Raw genomic sequence first — 18,823 nt, forward strand, 5'->3', positions numbered from 1 at the left:
TGAATTTTTAATGTCCCTTTCGAATTCCAGCTCCACCTCACCAGTCACTGCTTGAAGAAGTGGCCATCTGTGGGGGCCTTGTTCCCTGAGGATGGCCTCACAAGGTCCTGCTCTCCCTGTCCGTGAGCCCCTGGTGTCAGTACGTGCCCCTCATCTTCCAGAAGGAGGAAACAGAGCCAAGCAGGGCATGGAGTGGGAGGGTGGGCAGCCTGTCAGCGGGGTTTCTGTTCTGTCTGTGGCAGATTCAGGAGCCTTCTCAGCACCTAGGCGGGCAGGTGGATATTCTCCCCAGCACCTGCTCTGTGTTCTGCTCAGGACTCTGCCTGCTTGCAGTTAGGGAGACGGAAGTGCACAATGCATAGTTACCATTTATTGGAAAATAGAGCTTTCTTTGACATATGTATACCACTGAGTGCTTACTTCATCTGTGCCAGGCACAGTCCTAAGTGATTTACTTGAATTATTTTGTTTAATCTTCACTTAAGAGGAGAGGTTACTGTCCCTGTTTCATCACTGAAGAATCTGAGGCTCATTGCTCGCCCAGGGTTCTCCTGCTGGCGGGTTGCCTCCCTGGCGGCAGCAAGATTTTGACCCGGGTCTGTGTGAGCCCCAGGCCCTAGAGGGTCTTGTGTGCTCCCCAGAGAAGATGAGCAGAGGATGGGGTGCAGGTTTGGAGGGCAGATAGCGCAGTGACCTTGTGAGGACGGATAGCCGGAACCCGATGAGGCGAGATTTGTTCACAGCCGCCACAGGAAGAGGGTCTCCTGCAGTTTCATTTCCGTTGCAAACCATGGGGCTGGGGTGAGGGCGAGGGCCTTTGCAGAGAGGGAGGCGGCCAATTCATCCGGCATTTACTTTATACCAGGCACTGCGTCAGGTGCTTTAAAGCATCTCCCCCACTTAATCCTTACAGCAACTACAGGAGGTAGGTTCTGCTAAGTCCGTCTTACAGAGAAGGAAACTGAGACGTAAGGAGGTCGAGGAGCTGGCATTCGAACCCGGACCTGTGCCCTTTGAGAGCACGTGGGCATAACCCAGGCAGGCCGAGGTGATGAGAGCTGCCACTTAGACACGTTCCTGGCCCCTCCTTGCAGACCAGGGGCCTAGATGTTGGCCCTGACAGCACCAGAGCCCTGAGGGGCTTGGCCTCTGGGAATCGGTCTCTTAGGTCCTCAGCCTCGGGATGTGATTGGTCGCTTTGCTGCTCGCCAGCGTCTGGCAGGTGCAAGCACGAGCAGAGGCCCGGCGTTCCCAGCCCGCTGCTGCCCGCCGCTTTGGAGGAGGTCGAGTCGCACGCCTGCCCGCTGCCCACCACCATGGCAGCTGCGGCTTAGGCATTCTAATGGCACGTGGGATGTGAGACGGAACCCCTACGCCCCTGGAGCTTGCACACATGCAGGCGATGTCCAGTAAGACACAGAATGACTGGAGAATGCTGCTGAGAGCTGCCGAGGGCTGCGTGGTGGCCAGGGTAGGCAGGGGACGGAGAAGGCACTCTGAAGGAGGCAGCAGGATTTCAGGAGAGGAGGAGATCTGGGGGCGGCCCAGCGATGAGGGGGGACCTGCTGTTTATTGAGCACCTGTCGTGTGCGCTGTGGGCATCACCATCGCGAACCCTCACACTGACCATGACTCGGGTGCCGTCCTCCTCACCATGTTACGGATGGGGAGGCGGTGTCCAGGAGGTTGGATGGTGTGTCCACACGGGTGGCGGAAGCAGCAGCCTAGCCCTCGTTTGTCTGACTTGAGAGTTGCGTAGAGGGAGCTGGGAAATGGGGTGGGAAGACCCGTTCCCATGTTCCTCAGTGAGCTTGGTGGCCGGAGCTCATGCATGTGGGGAGGCAGAGGACAATACCCACGCGTGAGAGCCCAGAGAGAAAGGTTCCGTGATGAGATCTGCACAGAGGAGGGGACATCCGGGTCAGCCAGTGTGGGTGTCCCCAAGGAGTGGCACTTCAGGCTGATTTGGGGGGATCGGTAGGTGCCAGCTCGGGAGAGGCAGCAGCAGGGCCCAGGCACCCTTAGCTGAGGGGACAGCCTCACACAGGATGGGGTCTGTGTTCCCCATGCAGAGGGACTCTTCGAGTTGGCGACAGGTGGGGTGGGGGGCCCTGGGCCACCCACAGTCATCCACCATTCGGGTGTGGGTTTGGAAGGAAACCTCGTGCCCATCCTCACTGTGGTGCAGCGTATTAATTAGGTGGCTTCTTTGTCTGGGAGGGGCCTTGTGTTGAGTCTCTGAGTGAGCAAGAGTGGTTGACAGTTGTCAAAACACATGGTGCTCCGCCAGAGGCTCCCTGGCAGCCCCTCGCCCCCCACATGGCCTCTGCCTGCGCCTGGGCCTGGAGTGTGCTCTTGTGCGCCTCTGGCCCTCTGCCCACATCCACGCTGGCCCCTGCAGAGGGAGGGGGCGGGGCGGGGCATGGGGGCTCCGTGAGAAACAGAAGCGTGGCATTTTTCCCAGACCCTGCTGTGGGAGGCTAAGTTGCCCCAGAAGGTGTCTGGACACGTCCATCTTTAACTGATGTGACGTGCGTCCTGGGGGCTGATGTCTGCTGACATGCCAAGCCGGCGGCGGGCTGAGTGATGGGGGCCTTGTGCTAGATATTCTGTGTATGCGATTTGGGCTTGTTTGTGGCCCTCTCTGCCCGAAAGCATCCTGTCCCCTCCCAGCATCTGCATGCCCTGTGTTTCACAGAAACTTCCTCAGAGACGGCTGCCTAACCCAGGTGGGAGGTGGGTGCCTGCCTCCCACTTGCCTTCCAGCCCCTTCAAGCTCCCTTAAGATTTGGAAGGGTGGGACGTGGAATGTTCTCCAGGGAACAGAGGGTGTCTGGCCTGCAGGGAAACAAACGAGGCTTGCACAGGGCTCCAAGGAGCTGTGCTCCTGGCCTTTTAGGGGAGGTGTTCACTGCCAGGCCACCCAAAGCTCAGAGAGAGACCCATGTGAGGAACCCTTGAATTTACAGAAGGCTTTTATTTTCCAGCTGCTTTCCTGCCCCAGGTCATCTCTGCTGCCCGAGCTCCTACCTGAAGGGCAAGGAAGCTGGTGCTGGCTGGGGCTGGGACCCGTGGTCTTGTCCCCCGGCTGGGGGGTGGGGGGGCGGGCGGGGGAGCTGGATGTGTCTGTCCAGGAGAACATAAGCTCCCCGAGAGTAGAGACCCTGTGTCTCGCTTCCATACTCAGGGCCTCGTGCTCAGTCACATTTGCATGACTGGGTTCTTGTCCACCCTCTGCCACTTACCCCTGGCTGATAGTGTGGTGGGTCTGTTAACTATCCTAAGCCTCAGTTTCTTCAGGTCGACTTGCCTGGGTCGCTTAAAGAGCAGAAATAGTGCATACGAGGGCTGCGTGGTGGCCACTGTTGTCCCAGGGTCAGGACTGTGTGTCTAGCCCTTTTGCTAGAAAGCCTCAACAGCCACACTGACCCTCCAGGCCTCTCTGTCACGTTCCCCAGACATTCACAGCCTGGTGCAACTCCCACCTTCGGAAGGCCGGCACGCAGATCGAGAACATCGACGAGGACTTTCGAGACGGGCTCAAGCTCATGCTCCTTCTGGAGGTCATCTCAGGTGAGGCCCCTTTCCACCACAGGACAACCCACACCTGGAACAAGTGGGCTGTCGCAGGTCCTGGGGACACGGCTCACCCCAGCGGTCCTGTGCCTGCTAGGGGGAGCGTGAGGCTTGAGTGACGGCAGCGTGTCTGGGCGCTGGCCTGGAGGCGGCTTGAGGGGCAGAGCACCGTGGCGGCCAGTTCTGGAGAGCAGTGGGGTCACTAAAGCTTCTCTTTCTCTTTGTGTGACTCTCAGGAGAGCGGTTACCTAAGCCGGAGCGGGGCAAGATGAGAGTGCACAAAATCAACAATGTGAACAAAGCTCTGGACTTCATCGCCAGCAAAGGAGTCAAGCTGGTCTCCATCGGGGCGGAAGGTGAGCTCGGATGGGGTGGCTCGGTTCCTGACCTGTAGGCTCTGAGCCCCGAGCTCTGTGTTCGAACAGAACTTGCGTGGGTGGCAGAGAGAGCACTTGGGGGTGTGTAAAGCTCCAATGTGTATCTGCAGTGACCACAGTGACTGTCTTCTCGATGTGATCATTGAACCCACGACTCTCCCCACCCCCCACCTGCAGAATAATCCATCCAGGACTCGGGAATCCATGCCCCCTGTCATGTAGGGCAGGCCTCTTCTGCATGGGAGGAATGGCTTTGACTTGGACCCTGGATACCCTCACTTGCCCTCCTTGAGCTGGGCCCCAGAGACACCGACAGACACGTGGCCAGGCATCTCTCTCTGCCTGGAGCACCTTGGCCCTTTGGTCCTGCCTGGTATCTGTGGGCAGGAGGGAATGCAGAGAAGAGAAGGACATTTGAGGCCCAGTGTCGGGGCTCTGGGGTGGAGGGTGCAAGTCCAAAGGTCAGTGACAAGACCTTGCTGGCCACACGGCCCAAGGGAGTTTGGCCTCTGACTGGATCCCCAGGACCCTCTGTGCCCCGTGGCGATGCCCAAGACCGTGATCCTTCATTCTAGATCCTCCCCCTAGAGCAACAACATGCTGTCCCTCCAGCAGCCAGCTCATCTTGAGCTCACAGCGCTTTTGGAGATGAGGCGAGGCCTGATGGAGCCCAGAAGCTCCCCATCAGCCCGCGCTCACAGTTCAGCTCATTAGAGCAGGATTTCCTACACCCTGACATCCATGTTGTCCCAGCTTTTAGAAAAACAAAGACAACTAATTGCCGTTAATGACCGGGCTCTGAGAGTTTGGCCAGGACTCTAGGCCAGAGTGTGTGTGCTGAGTTCCAAGGCTCTGCCCCTGCCCGGGACCTCTCTGGGAGGGGTGCCAAACGTCACATGCCCTGGTTGAGGTGGTTGGTGTTTGTTTAAAAAAAAAAATCAAAACACCAAAAATCAGTTGGGTCCTCAAGTTTTCTGTCCTTACATGTATCTTTCATCCTGGCTCTGCACCATCTTTCGGCCTCTCTCAGCTGCATTTATTTTGCTCAAATGCTCGCCTGTAAATACAGAAGGGGTTAGAGGAGAGACCCGGTGGCACTCATCAGTTTTCATTTGAAGAAAAACTCCATCTAGAGATGTTCTCTCTTCATGCCCAACTTGGTTCACTCCCAGTCCCTGTGACTGCTGGGCCCTGGGACGAAGCTGGAAGGCAGCCCACTGGAGGCGCCCCAGGGGCTCCAGAATACCTGAAAGCCTAGCCCCCCGCCCTGCCCCTGTCGCCCTACCCTCCTCGCTGTCTGGGCCGTAGCGGAAACCTGGCTTCCTCGTAGGGGCACAGCTGTGGGTCCGAGAAGCAGCTGGTGCAAGTGTCATGAGAGAAGCTGTCTCCCCCCCGCCCCCCTCACAGGAGCTCCCTAAGCCCCCCATGACCAGCTTCCTTGTGCAGCCAGCCGGGTAAGGGAGCCGCGCGGCCTCCTCCCCAGACCGTATCCGTACCCCTGCTCTGGAGTGCCCGGCGCTTGGGAGGAACATAGATTTCCTGACTGGATGGCTGCCCTTGCCCTGGGCTCGGAAGACTCGGCCTGGTTTCCGGGTCTGGGCTTCTTAGCCCTGGGAAAGGGCCTGACAGACATTGTGTCCTTCTTCCCCTGCGTCCAGCCAGCCGACTTCGCACGTTTCCTTCTGACACTCTAAAGCCGAAAGCTGCCCTCTCCATCAGCCTGCATGGCTTGGCTGTGGGGAGCGTCTCCGTGGTGGCTGACAAGCGCCCACCTTTCCCTCCTGAGTGTGCCCTTGGGGAAGGTTCGGCTCCCTCCTCTGGGTGACTGCTCTGCCTCCTGTCCAAATCAAGCCCATTCTAGAGTGTCCTGTTCTCGAGGGTCAGTGGGCAGAGTCTCTCCCCGCACCTGCTGTGCTGAGATCTCGGGGGGCAGGGAGAGCAGAAGGCTTTCAGAGGACTGCCGTGGCCCGTTTGGCCGGCGGACTCAGGGATGAGGCCGCTTGCCCTCACTTCTCTTATTCAGCATGAGACACGTGGTGCCCTGAGTGTTGCAGAGAAGACTTCTCTCTAAGCCCCCAGAGCTGAAGAATGTGTGGTGCAGACCCTTCTCTCTCACTCCCAGAAGTTGGAGACCATAGCGGGTTTTTGGTTAGTTAAGGAAGTGTGTGCCTTACCAGCTGGGCCTGCGTCCCTGCTGTCCCTGTCCTGCAGCCTCGTAGCTTCCACAAGGGCGGGGGCTGGGGACACAGCGGTGCTCACGAAGGCAGGCCGCGAGCAAGGAAACCAGCAAACGCGTGGTTACAAATGGTGGTCAGTGTGTGAGGGGGAGAGCGGGCTGCCGGGGAGAGGCACCGGGCCAGTCCCTGCAGATGGGCAGTGGGGGAAGCCATCCCGGGGGAGGTGACGGCAGAGGCTTCCAGGATGGGAAGGACGGCCATCTGAGGGAAGGGCCAAGGGGTGCACTTCGTGGGCAGACGGAAGGTGTGAGGTCCTTCCAGCAAGGAGGAACCTGGCTTGCCAAAGGGACCCAGCGGCTGGTCCCCCAGGGCGGGGCTCGTGAGTGGGATTCGGGAGCGCAGGTTTCGTCTGAGATGTGCGAGGGCTTAAGCAGGCGAGCAGCACACATCTGATGCGTCTTTTAATGTGAGCGCCCTGGCAGCTGGGTGCAGGTGGGTCGCACGGGGCAGAGGTGGCGGGGTGTCCAGCTCGGGGGCGACCACGGTGGCCCGGACAAGGGTGGAGGGAAGCGGACAAGATTATCAACAGACAGCACAGCACGGCGGGGAGACGTGCCCGTAATAGCGTGAGGGAGGCGCAGGTGGACAGCTGGGAAGGCCAGCCCCACGCTGGGGACGGGCCTCAGGGAGGAGCGGGCTTGAGCTGGCCAGGTGGGAAGAGGCCCGCAGGTGCCAGGCGGCAGAAGGCTCTGGGGACAGTGCATCCCAGCATTCAGGCGACATCTCCCAGCGAGGGTGGTCCACAGGCCTGGGTAGCTCCCGTCGGACGATCAGAGCTCATCTCTACACAGCCAGCAGGAGTCCCCTCTGGTTTTAACAACCTTCTCATCCTCTGCCCCCTTCTCTGCATGCAGAGATTGTGGACGGCAATGCAAAGATGACCTTGGGAATGATCTGGACCATCATCCTCCGGTTCGCCATCCAGGACATCTCTGTGGAAGGTGAGAGCCTGCGAACTGGCAGAGGACAGCCTTTCTTCCCTGCCCTGCTTCCACCCAGGTTGGGGCGAGTTAGATTATAATGTTGGGGTTTTGTCTTCCTGCTTGAGGCTCTGCCCTGTTTCCCAGCATCCCTCCCAGGGCCCGGCCCTGTGCAAGAGTGGTTAGTGAGTTGCTGGCCCAGGCTGCAGGTGAGGGGGGCCCTAGCAGCTGCCCAGCTCTGGTATCCACCCAGAACCTTCAGCTCCCGTGGTCTCCATCTCCGTGGACCCTCACCCGATCCTCGTCAAATGGGCACGATTGGCCCCATTTTACAGTCGAGGAATCTGAGTCACAGAGCAAAGTAGTGACGGAGTCAGGCTGGCCTGGTTCTCCCGCACATCAGTACCTATGTGTTTCCGCTGGACACCCCCACCCTCCGACCTTCGCCTCCATGACCCGAGGGCCAGTCCAGGCCAGCCAGGAGTGAGCTGCTTCACTTCCCCTCCAAACACTTGGGTGTGCCAGCACGCGGCGGGGATTCCTGCAGTAGGCCACAGCAGTGACCGGCACAGACGTTTCCCCTGCCCCCAGCACCCCCACACTGTCCCTGGGGAACAGACAACCTGGGCCCTTCCCACTCCACTTCGCTGAGGCCGCCGCCGAGCGGGCCGGGCCCGGCACTCCTGACCCTCTGCTGATTCTTCACTGTTCAGGAGAGGCCGAGGCCAGCGTCAGGGGCTTGTTTGGCCGTGTGTTCTGGCAGATAAAGGCATAGGCTGTGTGGTCAGAAGCATGGCGTGGTCGCAGGTCCTGGTGCGGCCCTGGCACTGTCACTTCCCGGGAGGACCCTGGGCAGGTGGCGTCTCAGGGCTGTGCGTGTGTGCGGGCCGGTGCTCAGGACCAGCGGACGCCTGCGGCATCTGGAGCAGGCGCAGCTCTTACTCCCAGCTGTGCTGCCCTCCGTCCGACTCCTGTGCTCGAGCCCAGAGTATCACGGCCTGGGGCTGGGTGCTCAGCGTTGGGCTTTGATCCCGTGCTCATCGCCCCCGTGTGTTCCTCAGAGACCTCTGCCAAGGAAGGGCTACTCCTGTGGTGTCAGAGGAAGACTGCCCCGTATAAGAACGTCAACGTGCAGAACTTCCACATCAGGTGAGCGCCCGGCCAGAGTGCCGCAGCCTGTCTCCTTCCCTCGCTGCCCCGAGGCGGAAAGCCCGCAATGGGCCCGTCTCCCTCCGCCACAGGCTGTCCCGTTCAGGGGGGTCACGCTGTCCCAGAGGCCAGCCCTCGATCATAAAGGACTTGTCACGTGTCAGGGGCTGGTTGAAGTGTTGACAACTATTCCCTCCTTTAATCCTCACAACCCCCCAGTAGGCCGTAGGTACTGTTACTACCCCATTTTACAGACACGGAAACTGAGAGAGCAGGAGGTGATGAGACTTGCCCAAGGTCGCGCTGACAGCAAGTGAGAGCCAGGATTTCACCGCAGTCCGTCCACCTCCAGCCGCTCCGCTCTGCTGTCTGCGTGCAGTGCCCGGCACACCCCCTACCCCGATAAATGGGAATTAGTCCTTCCCGTGGGCGTCCGGGCCACCAGCGCTCGTTGGATGGTGAGAGGGCCCTCCTGTTCACCTTCTCCTTTCCATCCCCAGCTGGAAGGACGGTCTTGCCTTCAATGCACTGATCCACCGGCACCGACCAGAGCTGATCGAGTATGACAAGCTGAGAAAGGTTTGCTTCTTGCTCTTGCCCTCAGTGGCCCAGAGATCCACAGAGTCTGACCCTGCCCCTGATGCTGGGTCACCTCCCCCAAGCCCGTCCATAGCTGGCGTCCTCAGCTGGATTCTGCGCTCAGATAGGCAGGCTAGGCTCCGTGGCTGGTTCTGACCTCCCTCGCTCCCCTTGGGGACTGTCCCCTTCTCCCTTTATGGGCATTGCAACTGCCCACGGTTATTTTAGGGCCTGGCCAGCCATGCCTTCCAGCTCCCCTACCTTAACCTTTTAGCTTCTAGAAGCATTTTCTCTCCACCTAACGGAGAAGAGGGGTAAGGAATTCCAGACCATCACCACTGGCAGGTGTTTCCCGTGTAGGGGGAACTGTTCTGATATGCCTGTACAAAGCTTGTGGTCCTGTAAGACCAAGTCCCTGCCCTCTAGGAGCTCCCAGCCAGTGGAGAAGGCAGGATAATGTGTCCGGAGCAAACCTGCCCCACAAGGCCATGCACGTGCACTCAGGCTGAATGGGGGTGGGAAGGGGATAGGGCCAGACGAGTCGGAGGATGGATAATGCACCTGAGCTGGCATGGTCGGGGAAGGGCCCCTGGGGGGGTGGGGCACAAGCCTGCACTTGACCTGTTTAAGCCCCACTGAGCAATTGGATTGGGCTCTAGCTGGACATGGACTAAGGCACATGAGGGAGGGTCTTGAATTCTGGGACAGTGGGGAAACAGTGTGAAGGGATGCTTCGGGAAGGCTAGACCTCAGAAGCTCTCGGTTTACCCCCTCCCCGTCACCCCCCCGCCCCCAGTGCCTGGTCTGGACCCCACTTTCCAGGTTTCAGGACGGAGGTCTTAATCTGGGGTCTGGAGGGCTGGAAAGTGTAAGAAAAGAGCCCAGCCGCATTTTCTCAGGAGAAAAAGTCGACAGTTTGCCCCATGAAGATTTCCAGAGGCCTTCCTTTGGGTGGGAATCAACTATCTGGGTGTCCCCCCCCGTCCAGTCCCCACCGCAGCACAGGGGCCTGAGAACTGCCTGAAGAACGCTTTCCAGTCCTGCCCCTGACAGTTCTTCCTCTTTCCCCCAGGATGACCCTGTCACCAACCTGAACAATGCCTTCGAAGTGGCCGAGAAATACCTAGACATCCCCAAGATGTTGGATGCGGAGGGTAAGTACATCCCTTTTGTTCCGTCACCGCCCTGTTCTGCGGGCAAGTCTTACGGTAACTTGAGGGAGCTGGCCGTGCCAGTGAGAAGGCTGAATGAAGCTGGTTGAACCAGGGACAGCGGTCCTGCCCCTGAGCCAGAGTGGGAGCAGCCTGAGCAGACGAGGCAGGCTCAGGGAGGGATGGGCAAGCCGGGAAAGGAGGGCCTTGAAGAAGATGGGTTCTGGGGCCGCATAAGTGTCCTGCCAGAGCCCTGCCTGAGTCCTGCCCGAGTCCTGCCCCTGTCTCGGGGTCGGCAGGCCAGGTGGCCAGGGAGGGCTGGCTCCTGCAGACAGCTAAGGCGGCTGCCTTCCCTGCTTGCCCCAGGCTCAGAGTCTGGAGCCCATAAAAGGGGAGTGTTTGTTTTTTCCTTTTCCGGCTTTGCTCCATTTCCCAGCCGTGCACTGCCCCCAACCAGGACCCATGGCTCTGGCCTCTGGTGGCCCCTGGGGCTGACTGTTCAGCAGTCCCTTGAGGCCATTCTCAGAAAGAGGAAGTGGCCTCATTCTAATCCAGTTCCCACAGCCTTGGCCTTTCTAGAGACCACAGGGGATGGAGGGGCCGAGGGTGTGGACAAGCCCACTGGAGTCACCAGGGGTCACTGAATCCATTCTGAGGGTCCTTCTCCTGGGATGCCTGTGGCCTTGGGAGACTTTGGATCCCAGTGAGCAACCCCCCACCCCACCCCCGCCCGCCCCTACTTGGGCGGTTTAACCCTTGTCGTTCACTTACAGACATCGTGAACACGGCCCGGCCCGACGAGAAGGCCATAATGACCTATGTGTCCAGCTTCTACCATGCCTTTTCGGGAGCGCAGAAGGTACCGGGCAGGGCCAGGCAGGCCCACCTCGCCGCCACTGCCCAATGCCGCTGCTGCCTCTCGCCTCCCACGCTCACCTCATTTCTCTTGCAGACGGCAGTGGCCTCTCTCCGACTGGAAGCCGCCCCCCCCGACTCCAGGCGGCCCTGCCCATGTTGTAGTCTTTGCTCACGGTGTCTGTTGAGTGCCCAGTCTGGGCCAGACTCTGTTCTAGGCATGGGGCATACAGTAGGGACTAAGGCAGGATCCCTGATCTCATGGAGCTGACATGCCAGTGGGCGAGACAGGCGACAGGCGTGGCCACAGATCAAGTTGTTTCACGTGGTGACGAGCACAGTAGAGAACATGGGGCAGGATGGTGGGGGACAGATGCCGGGGTGCTGCTTCAGCTGGGGGCTGCGGCGGGAGACTTCTGCAGGCACCTGCCATGATGAGCAGGAGCTGCTGGATGAAGATCAGTAGGGACAGCGTCCCAGGCAGATGGTAGAGCAAGGTGCAAAGGTCTGGCAGCAGAAATGAGCTTGGCATATTCAAGGAATAGCCGAGAGGAGAAAAATGAGGTTGGAGATGGTAACAGGGCCAAGATGTGTAGAATCACAGTAGTGAGGGATCAGGGGTTCTATTCTCAGGGCCCCTGGAGACCATTTGGCGGTCTGTCTTGGGGTGGTAGCTGGTTATGTAAGACATGATCTCACTGATGTTTTCAGAGAGATTGGTTAGCCTTTACCCTTCGGGCCCCGCACAAGGCTTCTTCTCCAAAGCCAGTAGCCAGTGTCCGAGAGCCAGCTCTGGTTAGAAGAGGGACTCACTGATTTGGACTTGCCCCTTTGCCCTACAAAACCCCCGCGAAACGTGCCCACGCCGCCGGAGCCGGGGTTTGGCTTCCAGTCCAGAGCAAGCGCTATTCCTCCCGCATGAGCCTCGGGCCCGGCCCCGGCCGCCCTCCCTGCAGCTGTCACTCTCTCCTGCCTCTCTCTCTCTCTTTCTCTCTCTCTCTGCGCAGATATTGTAGGCACTCTGAGGCCAGATGAGAAAGCCATCATGACTTACGTGTCCTGCTTCTACCACGCTTTCTCGGGGGCTCAAAAGGTGAGCTGGGGCGGGAGCGCCCCTCTCTTCTGTGGCTGGAGCCGTGCCCTCGCTGTCCCCCTCATGTCCCCGCCACCCATTTGTGGTTGGGGCCCTGGCCAGGCCACCCCGCAGGCCGCCCCGGCGTGAGGATGGACGGTTCTCGTGACCGTGGCCTCCCGGTGCCAGCACACCACGGCTATCCTCTGTGAACGCAGCCCACCCCGTGAGGACGGTGGTGGTGTCCCGGTGTCTCAGAGCTGCACTGGGCACCTGTGCTCCTGGCCGCTGGTCGCCCCGCCCTTCTTCCTGTGACCCACGCCTGGCCGCTTGCCCGCTGGCCTGGCTGCGTGCTCTCACTGGGGAGCACTGGCCTTTCCTGCCCTCTTCACGGCTCCTTCCCCTCCCGGACGCCGCAGGAAAGCAGGTTCAATCCTCTCTGGGCCTGCACCTGCCGACCCCGCCCACGCAGCCTGCCGGGCCCCCATCCCCAGCAGGGCCGCGGACACAACGCACTCAGGGATGTCTGTGCCCAGTGGCAGTGGTCCGCTTCCACAAGAAGGTGCCCGGCTGGCCCTGGGGAGAGAGACCCTGCCTGGAGGCCTGGGCACCTTTGTCCCCTCCACCTGCCTCCCGGTCTCTTGGGCAGCAGTGTAACTCCCAGTGACCTGATTGCATGTCACCAGTTAGAAGTGGGCAAGGCAGGGGAGGAGAAACAAGCTCTCGTTAATTGAGCACTTACTACATGCTGGGCAGTCCTCCAACAAGTCCACGTGCACAGGTTCGAGGACAGTCCCGGACACGCCCCAGGAGGGTGGGTGCCGTTACCTTCTTGTGACAAAGGAGGAAACCAGAGTTCAGAGAGGTGGGGAGCTGTTCCCAGAGTCACAGGACCGGGACTGTGCCTGCTGTCTCCTGTGGAGCACCTTCCTCGGGGCCAGCAGGGGCCCTCTGTTTGCCATCTGCCCTGGTCCCTGCTCTGTCACCTCTCAGCAGTGTGACCTCAGATGAGTCCCTTCCCCTCAGTCTCCCCATCTGTAAAACGGGGATCCTACCCGTTCCTGTCTCAGGATTGTCCCGAGGATGAAATGAACTCAAGTAGGTGAAGGGTTTCGTTTAGAATAGTGCCCAGCCCTGTAAGTGCTCAGTCAGAGATCGGGTGGTCGGAGCGGCCTGCGGGGCGTGCCCTGCCCACCGTGGTCCTTCGAGCCCTGTGGCCTCTCCCCGCCCACCCAGTGTGTGGCTGGGCTTGTGTTTGCAGAGTTCTGCTGGGGCGGGGGGGGGGTGGGCGGGCAGTGGCGGAAGATTCTTGGACTCAGACCCAACCCAACTAGCAGCATGTTTGCCACTGGACTCACCGCTCCGCAGGCCCAAGCCGGCCTCACTGCCCACCGCGTCACCCTCTCCTGCCCAAGCTGCCCTTGTGGGCGTAGCACTGGCCTCCACCGTGGTGGAGGCTAGGAGGCCTTGAGGGATTTGTGGCAGCAGATAGTGGCAGGAGAGCTCAGGCCAGAGCATTTGGGGGTTTGAGTCAGCTGGGCCCCTCTTGTGAGAGAGGAAGGAAAGGCCAGGCTACTGGGAGCTGCCTGCTCACCAGGGACGTGCCGTGCTCAGGGTTCTCTGGCTGTGGGTCCAGCTTCCCCAGCCTGTGTTTACTTCTCAAGGCAGTCCCGCGATGCTTTTATTAGTGCTGCTCTTTGTCCTCAGAGACTCAGTCCAGCGTTTTGGAGGAGTGCTCTCTGGCATTTGTTTTGTTTTATAAGCGCAGGGCGAACTCCAGACCTCGCAGGAAGTATGCCCGTTCTCTCCTGATCGTTTATTTCTGGTCACTAAGCATTTGTTCCTCATTCCTTTGTTTGCTCCTTCATTCATCAACTCCGAGTACCTAAAACCTACCGAGCCCTGAGTGGGGTGCCAGGAATTCAGCAGTGAAACAGAGCACCTCTGACTAGCAGCTCCCGCCTTCACGGGTGGATCTGAGCACGGGGTGCCTGTTGTCTCTCCAAGTCAGGGGTCAGGGACTGACCTCCGCGACACCCCCACCCCCCAAGCTGGGACCTTAGTTCTGCTTCCGGCACTCATTGGCCGAGGCCCTCATGAGCCTTATCTCTGAGGAGCAGTGCCTGGGCCGTCGGTGCGTGCCCTGCGGTGTAATGCGTGGTGTGTGCGCGTGTGCGCACGCCAGTCCCAGCCGGCCCCCCCTCACCTCCCCGCCTGGCCCAGAAGCAGAGTGTGGATGGGAGCGGCTGGGCGTCGGTGCCTGTGGCCAGTGGGTCTGGAGCCATCCCCAAGCCTCTCTGTTTTCCTTCCCCACCACTCCGTAGACCCTCCTCACTCTTTCTGTTCCTGTTCTGTTGCCGTTTCAACTTCTCCTCTTGGACCCTTTCTGTGCTTCCTGAAAGGTACCTGGCCTCTCCTCTCCCCGTGTGGCACCCCCTCGCTCTCCTTCTTCTCCACTCCTTGCATTTCCCCCCAGCAGGACAAGGCAGCACATTGTCCCGTAGTTCTGAGCAGAGACTGGTCACAGTCTCCACCGCTGCCTTCTGCCCCGTGGATTGTGACTTCTGCCCAATGAACCTTCCACACCCACCTCCGAAGGGAGGATTAAGAAGGGGACACGTGTGCTTTGCGGCTGTGCGCAGACTTCTCTGGGGGCACCAGCACCTCCACCTTCCGCCACAGCCCTTTGGCGCTTGGCCTCTCCGCAACAGACCTTCCCACCTAGGGGGAAACTCCTTCAGGGCTTGGCCCAGCGGAGGACCCCACCCAGCCTCACTCCTCGGCCTTCCTCTCCGTGGGCCTGTTAATCCATTTCCCCCATAGTCCAGGGCTCCCTGACCCCCTTCGGCACCTCCGGGGTCCAGGCCAAGGGGCCCAACCTTCTGGCGGGGGCGGGGGTGGGGTGCCTTAGCATTAAGCTGTGGGGACGCCGGCAAACCCATCAGGACACAGCTACTCTGTGTGCCATCTTGCTGGAGCTGTGCTTCTCTCCTTCCTTCTTCGGGGAGTGCTGTGTGGGCTGTGGATGGGCCAGCTTTCAGGGGACGAGCCTGTCAGGAGGGAGGGTCACCAGCCCCCAGGCACCCCTGACCGTGGCGCTTCCCCTGCCCCAGGCTGAGACTGCTGCCAACCGGATCTGCAAGGTGCTGGCCGTCAACCAGGAGAATGAGCACCTCATGGAAGATTATGAGAGGCTGGCCAGTGACGTAAGTCTGGTGGCCTCACCGGAGCGGGAGGATTCGGTTGCCTCTGGTTACCCTTGGCCGAAGGTCATGTGACACTTGCAGAGGGCGGGCAGGTTCGGTGGGGACCCTTCCTAGATAAGGGTATAAGGTTGCAGACTGGAGTGTGGCCAAGCCAGCGTGTGACCTTTCCAGGCTAGTTTCACAAGGCTAAGGGTCAGACCCGCGGTGTCACCATGCTCCCTGGCCCCTGCGGTCTTGAGCTCGGGTTCCTACAGAGGTACTCAAGGACAGTTTCCTGAACACCCCACCCCGTCAGACTTATCGGGGGAGGTTTTTAAAAACCTGCCATGCCCTCCGCACGGGCTGCCTGGCTTTGTGGGATGGAGGGAGACCCTGGAACTGAGCCGGTGACAGGACTATGGTTCGTCACGGCGGGCCCTACGCCTGCACTTCTTGAGCCGGATCTGCTGTCTCCACAGCAGCCCTGAGCAGAGGGAACGCACATCACCCCTTTTCTGAGTGGGGAAACTGAGACCCAGAGGGTCAGGCACCAGGCACGCGAGTAGAGCACGGAGCTGGGCTTCAAACCCAGACAGCCCCACTCCGGAGCCTGAACCTGGAGAGTCCACTGGGAACGTGGGCGTTTAGTGCATCTCTTCTGGATTCCCTCCTTTATTTTAAAAACTTCTATTTGGGGGGAAAAAAAAAGGTTGACGCTCCCGGAGAGCAGTAGTTTGACCGCTCTTTGAGACTGGTGGTTCCCAGACTTCGGAATGTCATGAACCAGGAATATTTGGGAAAGTAGTTGACAGCCAACCTATAGTGACAAGTTAAGGATATTTTTAAAAGAAAAAGCTTGCAGGGCACCTGGTTGGCTCAGTCATTGAGGCATGTGACTCTTGATCTTGGGGTTGTGAGTTCGAGTCCCACGTTGGGGGTAGAGACTACTTAAAAATTGTCAAAAATTAAAAAGCTTCCATCTATTACCACCATCCACCATCTTTTCTAACACCAAGAAAAAGTTAAAAGGTTCTCTTTTGGAACCCCATTGCTTCCTAGGAAAGGGCCACTGGCACCATGCATCAAGATGTAAAGGCGCATAGATCCCTTTTTGCTTGGTTTTCCCATTTTGCCAGAGTTTGGCATTTGGGAACCACTTCTTCAAGCATATCTATGCTGGACAAGAACTGATTTTCCTTTCCAAGGATTGTTCTAGAATGTCCAGTTCATTTGTTTGTATCTGTCCTCTATCACAGATATGAGTGGCTCATAAAAATATCACTTTTCCTCCCAATTTTACTGTCAAACTGTTTCCATCCCAGGCCCTGTGCCTGGCATGCTGGCTGCGTTAGAATGAGCCCGGCATGCTGTGGGCTCTGCCCTGGAGGTGCTTGCGCTTGCGGCCCTTGAACAAGGAAGCAGTGAGATGTCTCTCTCAGTGCCAAGCTCAGTGAACATGGCAACGGGGGGGTCGTGTGGTGGGATATGATGGGAGGGGTGCTAGAGTTGAGACCGCCTCGCTTCGATATGAGAAGGAGGCCCGGGAGCAAAGGCATGAACAGGAAATAACCAGAGAACAGCACAGTGGTTCGGAGGGGTGCACATATCCCTGTAGTTCCCAGCCATAAGATCCCAGTGGGCATCCTGGAGAAGTCAGGCTGGGGAGCAGGGGTGATCCCGGGGAGCGGGGAGGCTGGAAAACCCATATCCCTCGTGCCCGTGAGCGGGGCCAGGCCCCCCCAGCGCCCTGAGGCTTCTGCTGGGCCTGTAGCTCCTGGAGTGGATCCGGCGCACCATCCCCTGGCTGGAGGATCGGGTGCCGCAGAAGACCATCCAGGAGATGCAGCAGAAGCTGGAGGACTTCCGGGACTACCGGCGCGTCCACAAGCCGCCCAAGGTGCAGGAGAAGTGCCAGCTGGAGATCAACTTCAACACGCTGCAGACGAAGCTGCGCCTCAGCAACCGGCCCGCCTTCATGCCCTCCGAGGGCAAGATGGTCTCGGTGAGTGCCCGCGGCCAGGCGGCCAGGGCCCGGGACGTGTGGCCCGACTCCCCAGCCAGCCTGTGGGGGGAGGGGTGGTAGCAGGTACGCTTGACTCTTCACCACGTTCCTCCTCCCGCCATCACGCCCTAGAATTCTACACCCATCCGCAAACCACACCTTATTTTGTGTGATGTTTGAATCTGGATCCCCATGAGTCCGGGACCTCCAGGTGCTCAAGGCCCCTTTTCAGGAGAGGGACGGTCTTCACTGCACGGTCACCTGGCTCCCATAGCGCTGGCGATGGCGTTCCTTCATTGTCACTTACTCATGTACCGCACAGAATGGATTGCACCTGCCATGTGCTGGGCCCCGTCCAGGCACATGGATCTAGCAGAGCAGGGGCCAGACATGACCCCAGCCGTTTCCACCGCCTGCCTTCTCATCAGTGATCCTCAGGGAGGTATCACCCTGCCGGTGGGCCCGGCTCCCCTTTGTGAGCCGGTTGTCTCTGTCCCCACAGGACATCAACAACGGCTGGCAGCACCTGGAGCAGGCCGAGAAGGGCTACGAGGAGTGGCTGCTGAACGAGATCCGCAGGCTGGAGCGGCTCGACCACCTGGCAGAGAAGTTCCGGCAGAAGGCCTCCATCCACGAGGCCTGGACCGACGGTACGGTCCTCCGGCCCCCTCGGTCTGTTCCTGTCTCGCACACCCGAGCACATGCGTGCCTACACAGCCCCTCCTGTTGTCGTTGGGCCTGTTTGTCAGACCCCCTTTCCTGCTGCTTGGGGACGCGTCTGTCAGAAACGTGGCTCTGGATCCCCCCAGCCCCAGGCAGAAGGAACACTTGGGAGCTGAGCTTCCCCATCTGCTCTAGCCTCCGAGACTACTCACAGGCAGGCCCCTGCAGGGCCGAGGCTGTCCTCCAGGAACGCAGCCGAACCTCATCCCGGTTCCAGCCAGAAGGGAACCCTTGTCCCTCTCCACTCTGCTGTGTCTTCCCCGAGGATGGTGCCCCTGCCAGGTCAAGGCGGCGGGGGTGGTGGGGGGCGCAGGACAGGCTCTCCCATCCCTAGAAGCCTGTGTTCAGATATGCCGCCGCCTTCCCACTCCTGTACCCTTTGTGACCATGGACTTGACCCAGGAGAGTCCGTGCTGGATGGGCCTGTGTGCCTGGGCATGGTCCTTACAGGCAAGGCTGGGCAGCCGCCTCCTGGTTCAGCTGCCTGGCCTGCAGATGGTGCTCGCTGACCACCGGCGCCTGCCCCAGGAGCTCTTTCTCCCCTTCAGGGGCCCGGGGCCCCGGCAGGTTGGCTTCTCCCAGAAGGGCAACCAGTGGTGCCTGCTGTTTCTCGGCGGCCCTGCAACTGCTTACTTCCTTCCCATCACGCCCCTGGCCCTCGGTCAGGACCCACACCTTGGCTGAGATTCCAAATCCCGGGGGCGCTGAAAGCCTTCAGAAATGGGCCGGTGCCTGGGAAAGCCACGAGCCAGGACCCCCGCCCACCCACCTGTGGCCGCCTCCTTCCCGACAGTGCCCTGCTGAGTTCCGCCTTCTTGTGGGGCTCAGTGTGGTGTCGTCCTTCCACCCCACAGTCCCCCACCGGGTCCTCACTGAGCCTCTGGGGGCTCCTGCCGCTGCTGGACAGGCAGCCCCGGCCCAGGCCAGATGCTGAGATCTACCGAGAGGCCCCAGCCCTGCTGGCCTGCCAACATGCCACCTGCGGGATCCGCAGCCC

General features: G+C 59.8%; 1 protein-coding gene and 1 long non-coding RNA gene across 2 annotated transcripts in view; both read left to right on the forward strand.

The window, feature by feature from the left end:
- The window catches only part of ACTN4 (actinin alpha 4), a 70,765-nt gene that overhangs the window by 40,791 nt on the left and 11,151 nt on the right, over positions 1-18,823 (forward strand). The window contains exons 2-11 of the mRNA XM_045891453.3: positions 3,459-3,573; positions 3,813-3,932; positions 7,045-7,131; positions 8,172-8,259; positions 8,760-8,838; positions 9,911-9,992; positions 10,763-10,848; positions 15,030-15,122; positions 16,873-17,103; positions 17,606-17,753. Of these exons, the coding sequence (XP_045747409.1) occupies positions 3,459-3,573; positions 3,813-3,932; positions 7,045-7,131; positions 8,172-8,259; positions 8,760-8,838; positions 9,911-9,992; positions 10,763-10,848; positions 15,030-15,122; positions 16,873-17,103; positions 17,606-17,753 (1,129 nt within the window). The remainder of the gene's footprint in view (positions 1-3,458; positions 3,574-3,812; positions 3,933-7,044; positions 7,132-8,171; positions 8,260-8,759; positions 8,839-9,910; positions 9,993-10,762; positions 10,849-15,029; positions 15,123-16,872; positions 17,104-17,605; positions 17,754-18,823) is intronic.
- Positions 10,855-14,583, forward strand: LOC135362814 (uncharacterized). Its single transcript, XR_010408058.1, has 2 exons — positions 10,855-11,937; positions 14,241-14,583. It is a non-coding gene; the product is annotated as an uncharacterized LOC135362814 (long non-coding RNA).

This window comes from Mirounga angustirostris, unplaced genomic scaffold (assembly GCF_029215605.1).
Source record: "Mirounga angustirostris isolate CCGP_5_RB_7025 unplaced genomic scaffold, mMirAng1.0.hap1 SCAF_16, whole genome shotgun sequence".
NCBI classification, from domain to species: Eukaryota; Metazoa; Chordata; class Mammalia; order Carnivora; family Phocidae; genus Mirounga; species Mirounga angustirostris.